At 44.4% G+C, this 9,164-nt stretch overlaps 1 protein-coding gene across 1 annotated transcript; it reads left to right on the top strand.

The window, feature by feature from the left end:
* Positions 1-2,727: 2,727 nt before the first annotated feature.
* Positions 2,728-6,635, top strand: LOC146338579 (growth hormone secretagogue receptor type 1-like). Its single transcript, XM_084813347.1, has 2 exons — positions 2,728-3,484; positions 6,343-6,635. The coding sequence occupies exons 1-2, from the start codon at positions 2,728-2,730 to the stop codon at positions 6,633-6,635; spliced, it is 1,050 nt and encodes a 349-aa protein (XP_084669473.1).
* The last annotated feature ends 2,529 nt before the right edge of the window (positions 6,636-9,164 follow it).

The raw sequence follows: 9,164 nt of genomic DNA, 5'->3' as shown, positions 1-9,164 counted from the left end.
ATAAAGCTGGGACTATCCACTTTGGGGAACCATTGCCTTGATTTCATATTAGGGGCCGCAGTGGCTTAGTGGTTAAGACGCTGAACTGCAGACTGGAAAGTCGACAGGACAGCAGTTTGAGACCCGAGTGCCGCGTGACGGAGTGAGCTCCCGTCTTCAGTCCCAGCTCCTGCCAACCTAGCAGTTCGAAAGCAAGGAATTGCAAGTAGATAAATAGGCACCGCTTCGGCGGGAAAGGTAACAGCGTTCCGTGCACCTCGGTGTTCAGTCATGCCGGCCACATGCCCACGGAAGTGTCTTCGGACAGCACTGGCTCTTCGGCTTAGAAATGGAGATGACCACCACACCCTAGAGTCGGACACGACTGATTGGGGACACCTTTACCTTTTTATCCACTTTGGGGAACCATTGCCTTGATTTCCTACTAGGGTGGCCACTTATGAACACATACCCCGCCCCCCTCAAAAGAGGACGTGTATCACCAAAAAATTGCCAAAGAAAAAGAAGGCAAAGCATCACCAGGAAAGAGGGCAAAAGAAGATACAAATTTGCCTAAAATTTGCATGTGCTAATGTATATGTATAGATGCAAATTTAGAATTACTATAGTTTAAGTAGACAGATTGTGCATCTCATCATAGTGTGGCAGACTGCTGTCCAGGTGCTGCTAACCGTTGATCAGCAAGAGTTCTTGGGGCGGTGGGGGTTAATCGTTAAACTAGAATTGGACAGGACAGCCCTTCCAGTAGAGGACTGTCCTCTGTAAAAGAGGACACATGGTCACCCTGGTTTTTTTTGCAGTCTCGCAGAACTTGGATATGTGACAAACTGTCAGTTGTAACAAAAGAGGCCTTACAGAAAGAGGTGCCCCAGATCAGAGACGCATTTTCTTATTTAGTGTACCGCAAAGGTGTTTGGACAGGCCAGGTTAATGATCAAATAAATGAAAGGCTAAGCGAAAGAGGCCTCCCACCTATTGAACGGATGATCATGTGGCCTCCTGACTAACAGATTAAAAATGAACTCGGCCAAAATCTTTCCACACCATGGCATCTGTTGCAGAGAAGCCCTGGGCAGCGAGGCGGAGGGGAAACCTCTCCCGCCGAGTCCACAGTGCGGTACTCATGCTTGCTTAAGGTACGCTGGAAAAATTTAATTGATCGGGGCCCTCTAATTAGATTTGCAGTATCAAACTGCCACGCAGACCTCCCAGGTAACGGCGGATGCTCTCCACTTTAGTTGATAGATTAAGGAGGAAAGAAGAGGCAGGCCCCGCTGTTTAATGGTCCCTGTTTAAACGGCTGTGGATGTGGATGGATGGACGGCTCTAAAATGCTGCCTTATTTGTCACGCTCCAAAGGGGCTGGGAGGAGAAGCTCTCAAAAGATCAAACTTTCCCAACCGTTTCCCCTGGGAGATGTGGCACTTAACCAGGTTTTAATGCAATGCTGCTGCTCTAGCTAAGTGAAGGGATGTGGGCCTTTCTCCATGTTCTTTTTTTAATGGCTATGCTACAGATGTTGTCAATGAGCCAGTTGCTTGTGAGATTCTGTGGAAAACCCAGCTGCACCTCTAACAGGATTCTTGGTGGTCTGTGAATTCGTTGAGGGATCTGGCAGACATTTTGCAAGCAGGTAAGATGTTTCTCAACACGCGGGTTTCTGCTTGTTAATTTAAACAATACATCTTTGTACTTACTATCTTGGATCCAAGATCTGCCTACCACAAGAGGAAGGGACCTTTGGGGAGAGGAAGGGCTCTGCTCATGAAAGGCTCTTCTGCCTAATTTTAGGGAATCCCCACTCCACTCCACCCAGCACCACACCTCAATCCCATTCAGCAGGGTCTTCTGACTCTCTGTGTAACATTTTCAGGGGGCTGGAGGGGCAGCCCTGGGGAAGAGGGCGTGGGAAAGTCTACTTCTGTCAGCACAGTTGTTTAGCATCAATCCGGATCCAACCGTTTTTTCCCATCACCCATCAGATGCAGATGTGAGCATAATGTACAGTAAAATCACTAAAATGGTCATATGCACAAGCTTACTGGCTTAACAAGGAGTCGAATACCCACACTGTGATAAGATGCTACTTGGTAAATGTTTGTGTCTGTCCACAGTAGTGCCCACATGAGACTTCCCAGCTTTTCCACTAGTCCTTGGGAAAGATCTGAAGGCACATGATATAGCAACCTTGCTGAAGCTAACTAAGATCTGCTCAGTGCCTGGATGGAAGACTACCCAGAAATATTTAAAACACGACAAGGGTGAAATCTTTTATTTATATCTCACTTTTTTTCCATCATGGAAGGTGGGATATAAATAAAAGATTCCACCCTTGTTGTGCTTTTAATTATCGATTTTACTGATTATTTATTTTACTGTTACTACTGACTGACCTCTGTGGGCTCTTAATCTGACTTTCAAGTATGCAAATCAAATTTCTTTCTGTTTTCTTGCTTCCAACAGAAACAGAGGGATCTCCTTTTAGCTCCATTCCAGCAATAACTTCAAAGGTCAAGTAATGTTGCAGGTCTACATCTCCAAGTTCTACAGGCAATTGATTTGGGCAAGCGGACCTCAATCTTGGGGGGCAGGGGGGAAATGAAGCTGTACTTGTCCATAGGGAGTTCTTAGGAACGTTTGGAAACTTCCAGTCAAAGCATAGATGGTTCACAAGAGGAAATAGATCCATGTCATCTCTTGGTTAGAAGACATTGACATCAACCAGAAATGGTTTCCTTTTCATTTAACGGTTCTGTTGGAAATGATACAGACTATTATGAAGAGCCTTCCTTTTCTTTGTTTGACATTCCTGTCTTGGTGCCAGTGACAATCATTTGTATCCTCTTGTTTTTCTTGGGCATTGCCGGAAATGTGACCATCATATTAATTTTTAAGCGATACAAGGTGATGCGGACAACAGTTAATATGTATTTATCTAGTATGGCCTTGTCTGATAGTCTGATCTTCCTTGGCCTGCCTTCCGATTTGTACAGGATCTGGAAATATAGGCCATATATCTTTGGCAATTTTCTCTGCAAGTTTATTGTCTACCTCAGTGAAACCTGCACCTACTGCACAATACTCCATATAACCACCTTGAGCGTCGAAAGATATTTTGCGATTTGTTTTCCTTTGAAGGCTAAAACGACCATCACTAAAAGCCGGGTCAAAGGCATCATTCTTCTAATATGGCTTTGTTCTTTAGTGACCGCCCTCCCGATCCTCTTTCTCTTTGGCGTCGAACACCGCAATGGAAGCCTACCAGAGGAAACAAATGAATGCAAATACATAGAGCAAGCAGCCCGTTCAGGGCTTCTCGAAACTATGACATGGCTTTCCACCCTTTACTTTTTCCTACCTGTGTTTTGCTTGGTACTCCTCTATGGGCTGATATGTAGAAAGCTCTGGAGAACTGCACACAAACTGGAGGGGCAGCATGCTGCAACTAGAGAGAAGCACCACCAGCAAACAGTCAAAATGCTAGGTAAGTGGCAACCAGCTTTGACCATCTGCATCGGAGAGGAAGGGAAGGATGAAAATTTGGGAAGGGAAGTTTAACACAACATGAACAGCCTTAAGAGTGATATGTTTTGCTTCACAATTAAGGGGCACTCCAACAGAAGGGGCAACCTGACATGTTCCCAATATATTAAGGGGCAATCCGACATGTTCCCAATGACATTAAGGGGCAATCCGACATGTTCCCAATGACATTAAGGGGAAATCCGACATGTTCCCAATGACATTAAGGGGCAATCCGACATGTTCCCAATATATTAAGGGGCAATCCGACATGACATTAAGGGGCAATCCAACATGTTCCCAATATATTAAGGGGCAATCCGACATGTTCCCAATGACATTAAGGGGCAATCTGACATGACATTAAGGGGCAATCTGACATGTTCTCAATATATTAAGGGGCAATCCAACATGTTCCCAATATATGTGGACATCTGTACTCATAGGGTGGCCATGTGTCCTCTTTTACAGAGGGCCATCCTCTATTTGAAGGGCTGTTCTGTCCAGTCGCAGTTTAAAGATAAAGAACTGTATGAACAGTGAGCACGTGGACCGCAGACTGAACAGACAGGCACACTGGTCATCTGGTCACAGTCTTCCGCACTAGGGTGAGATATAGTGTATTTCTATTTAAATTTTAACAATTATTTCTACATTTGAATCTATACATATAAATTAGCATAATCGAACTTTATGCAAGCATGTGTCCTCTTTTGTCCCCCCTCCCTTTTTTTTAGCAATTCATAATTGGCCACCCTATGTACTCGCCAGATACTGGGAATCTAGTTTGTCTGAAACTACGTTGCCCAACTTAACCACCATCTGGTTTATCCATACATGTTCATCACTCAGAATGAAGTGGTGACTGGCATGTGTGGCTGAGCCATTGCAGCGAAAATGTCATGTAGCTGGGTGTGGGCCCAGACACTTCAGGCTGGTTCACACGTGCATGCACATCGCTTCATTTCTAGAAGCCGAATGTGTGAACTGATTAGATGACCCGGCCATTTGCATAGGGGGTGATGTGAGCATTCTCTGGAGGAGGCAGAAGGTCACTTGAGTATTGCTCAGGATATCAGAGCAGAAGACTCCCTGTCTTCTGGGAGGGGATATCCCACTGCATCTATTAATGCAGTTGAGGATGCGCATTTGCAGCAAGTACATCATTTCCATAGTATGAAATCTTGAATAATTCATTTATACATGCAAGTCGCCACTTGATGCTGCATGAATGTGTGTATTGTCCCCAAATGCTGGCTCCGGAGTCTGTGTTTGACACTGGACCTTTTTAAAAGAGCCATCTCTCTTGCGTGCGTGTGCGTGCATGTGCATGTTCGCTCTCCCTCCCTCCCTTACGCTCACACTCACACACACTCACACTCACGCCAACCAACAAAATGTTGCGGTATGGAGTACTCCTCTTCAGGGTTCCCGCCAGCTATGCCCTGTTCCAAGGTACTCCATTCCGTTATCGCTTCCTGCTCTCCCCCCAGACAGCAATCTGTAGCCACTCAGCATAGAGCTGTCTCTCTCCCCACCCCCTTAAAGATGTTTGTCCCTCTGGAAAACCTGCTGATACCTCCTTCTTGTATGTAGGTGGTGCTGTTTGGGCTATATAAGGTTCTATACTTGGAGAACAGTTTTTGCTAAGAAATATAGATCCACAGGAGTTTTGAGCATAACTACCCTGTGACCAGGGACTCCAGATGTCTCCTTTCTCTTCCTGTTTTCTCTTAGCAGACATGGTCCAGTGAGACCTATCAGAGCCTAGTGAAGAAGCATTTATTCCAGCTGGCCTTTTTCATAAGCGTTAGTTCTAACTCGGTAAATGTTTTAGTTTGATGCTCTGGGTTTTAGAGTATATTTTTAATGTGTGACCTCTTCTAGGTGAAAAGCATCTTGTACAACTAAGAGTATTTTAAAACAGCAGTGGGCAGAAAGTAGTTCTGGATCTATGGTAGATCTCTCAGTGATTTGCAGTAAATCAGCAAGGGTTTCAGATTTCCAATTGTCTAGGGACTAAAACCATTTCTGCCTCCTAAATTAGTACTAGTGTACAAAGCCCTAAACAACTTGGGACCAGGATACCTGAGAAAGCACCTTCTTTTTTTTTACCAACCTGCCCGGTCACTAAAGTCATCAGAGGGCAAGTTCCGGGTGGTTCCACCAGGAGAAGAGCCTTCAGTGTGGTGGCCCCCTTCCTGTGGAACTCCCTACCTTCGGCAGTCAGGCAGGCATCAATGTTGTATTGCTTTCAGCGCCTCCTGAAGACATTATTATTTCGAGAATCCTTTCTTGAGTGACCAGCCACAGTTTATTAAATTCTGAATGTGTTCTTTTAAAATGTTTTAATTGTTTTAACATGGTGTTTGAGTCTTTTATCTTTGTTGTTCACTGCTCTGAAATCCTTTGATGTGGAGCAGTATAAATCTTGTAAATAATAATAAAAACAGATTTCTGGGGAAAAAGAGAAACTTGTTGGGGTGGGGGAAACCAGGAGTGGATTGGTGCATGACAAGACCTGTGAGCTTGGTTCTGGTACTGATCACAAATTCTTGGGCTGAGCATGTGCTCAAAGCAACCTATTACTCATTTCTTGTCTGCCCGAGCCACTATTTTGCATCAGTCTCCAGTTGATAGATCTCAGGATTCTAGTTAAAAAACAAAACTCGGTCACACAAGCCTGAAGCCTGTCCATCCTTGCTTTAAAAGGACCTGTTGCTTGACCTGAGTTCAGAGATGGTTAATGTACTTGTAAGGCAGGGAAGGACTTAGCACAAAGGATCGTTGAGCTGAATGATATGCTCTTTTCTCTTTCAGCAGTGGTAGTCCTGGCCTTTGTTCTGTGCTGGCTCCCGCTACACGTTGGTCGGATCCTTTTTGCCCAAGGAAGCATGGTCCTCTACGAGATCAGCCAATACTTCAACCTCATATCAATGCTGCTGTTTTACCTTGGAGCATCTGTAAATCCGATCCTTTATAATGTCATGTCCCAAAAATACAGGAAAGCTGTATGCAAGTTGCTGAACCGTAGCGAGCTTTGGCAGTCGAGACACTTAAGTAGGAGCATCAAGACTTCTGTTGAAGGCTTGGAAATCAGTTCTTTCATGTAAAATAATTCTGAAATGTGCTAGAAAAAAATTAATTGCCTTAGCTTGCGAGATCTTTCTTTCCATCAATCCCCCAATATGGGCAATAATTAAAATGGCCAACTGCACTGAAGGTTAGTATTCCTTGACTATGACCTTTTGTCTAGCCACCATGTGCAAGGGGGAAAAACTAAGTTTCATTTGTCCATTTTTTTATTTTTTAAGTCGTGTCTTTCATTTGCTACAATTTTGTTACTTTTGGGGTTTTGTTCTATTGATTTCAATGGAACAACTAGCCAATCTTCTGCTGCCTGTAATGTTAGTGTTTTCCATCCAAAAGGCATACAATTTACAGACATTCTAAGTCCTCCAGGCATGAGACCTGCCAAATTTCAGACAGATTGGGCAATGGCTCACTTTCTAGACAGATACACAGATACAGACTAAATGCTACCTAAACAGAACGTAACAATGTATCAGGTTGAGTGGACACACACACTGTCCTGGTTCGCACAGCACAACAACCCGGGGTGGGTTGTCAGCCTTGTTTGTTTCGCAATGGCTTGTCCTGATGTCTGAACCTGGTATGGTGGCTTCAGGATGGTTTGTTAACCACGCACAAACCACCCCGAGAACCCATGGGTTGTTGTTGATGGTGGCTTGTTTTCAGAGTGGCTTGTCGTGATGTGTGAACCTGGCACGATGGTTTGTACATGGCTTGTGCCAAAAGGCCACAGAGTCACTTAGCAAGAGTGACAGAAAACCCAACTGCTCCGCTTGCTGCTTCACAATCTCACTAGCTGTATGTCAGGCTGGCAAACACCTGCATTTGCTGCTCGATCTGCGTGGATGGGGGAATTGTGCAAATCAAGCAGTTATCGACTGTGAAATTTGCGCAAATTTCCAAACTTGCAGGCTGTTTTTTTACTTGTCAGAATTGTATGCAAAGTCTGTCATAAAAAAATACGGGGAGGCGGGGTTCAGAGACCAAAACTGTGCACCTCCCCCATAGGCTAAAGCATGGACATGTTAATTTGGGGAGAATTTGCACTTTTTATCATTTTGTTTTCACTTTGGGGGGTGATTTGTGCAAATTAGCTTTAACTAATGTGCATTAGTTAATGTGAATTTGCACAACTGTGTATTTGTGCTACTGTGAGTAAGTGCAAACAGAACTGAATTCTCGGCCGCCACCCCCCCCCCCCAGTTCTGTCAATGATTAGGGACTGTAATGAAAGATGCCATACAATCCATGAAGCACAAAAATCCATACATCCCTAGTGTTACTCTTTTTTTAAAAAAAGTGCTGCAAACCAAGGAGCACCTGATTGGAGCAGCGTAGGTTAGTGATGGATTAAATAAGCCACCATCGTTTATGTTCAGAGTAGTTTACTGTGACATACAAACTCATCCTTTCCCTCCCCCTCTCAATGGATTGGATCCAGATCTAAACCGATTGAAATCAATGAGACAAGTAAGTCATAACTAAAGTCCCATTCAATTCTATGAGTCTAAGTATGTCTGAGGACTTCTTCACATAGAGCTTTTATCCTGCTGTTGAGATTGCTCACTCATAGAAGTTTGCGGGTCCTTTTCATGTACTCAACCTCCAGGGCACAGTCAGAGGTATTTCCTGGTTATTCCATCTCCAAAAGATCCAGAAATAATGAAGTATTTTTTTTTAAAGTCAGGATGGTGCGCTATTAAAACAGCCACTTGATGGTGGTTTCACTGAGTTCTACGGAACCTTGAAAATTAATGCTTCCCCTCTCAGTAATCACATGGTCGCTGCTGTAAATTCGGAAAGGCTCCACAGCTGTAAACTTGGAAAGGCTCCACAATGGGAGGACTGCGGGTTCTTTCTCTAATGTAAAGGCAGCCTAACTGTGGAGCCAGACAATGGCCTGCAGCCTTTTTCAAACCAAGCTGAAGAAGCCTGAAGCAGACATATTTTGTTCTTTTCAAATAATAATCTACCAACAAATAGGGCTTGTGGGTAGCAACTATAATAGGGAATGGACTTCTTTGAAGTGGTCATTTTTGATGAGCACAGTGTGCTTGGTATAGGGGGTGGGGGAAGGAAGGAAGGTATGGCTTCAGATTGTATGTCAGCCTTCTCCAACCTGGAATCCAGCAGATGTTTTGGACTTCAGTTCCAGCTAGCACGCGAGAAGTTGTAGCCCTAAAAGTTGTAGCCGGCTGAACATCAGGAAAAACTTCCTCACTGTAAGAGCAATACGACAATGGAACTAATTATCTGGGGAGGTGGTGGGCTCTCCCACACTGGACGCCTTCAAGACGAGGCTGGACAGCCATCTGTCAGGGATGCTGTGACTTGGATTCCTGCATTGAGCAGGGGGCTGGATTCGATGGCCTTGTAGGCCCCTTCTATTCTATGATTCTATAAACAGCTGGAAGACTCCAGCTTGGGAAAGACTGGTGCTGTGTGGGTGTTTTGGCTGTTTTAATGCTTAAGTCCATATGAAGTCTTTAGGCAACCCATTGAACAGTAACAGTTGAGCAATGGTTTTCTTGTTGTTGTTGTTCAGTCGT

Source organism: Heloderma suspectum, chromosome 9 (assembly GCF_057233095.1).
Source record: "Heloderma suspectum isolate Gila_16-S chromosome 9, 16-S_ref, whole genome shotgun sequence".
Lineage (NCBI taxonomy): Eukaryota > Metazoa > Chordata > Lepidosauria > Squamata > Helodermatidae > Heloderma > Heloderma suspectum.
This window is presented reverse-complemented; position numbering and strand designations above follow the sequence as displayed.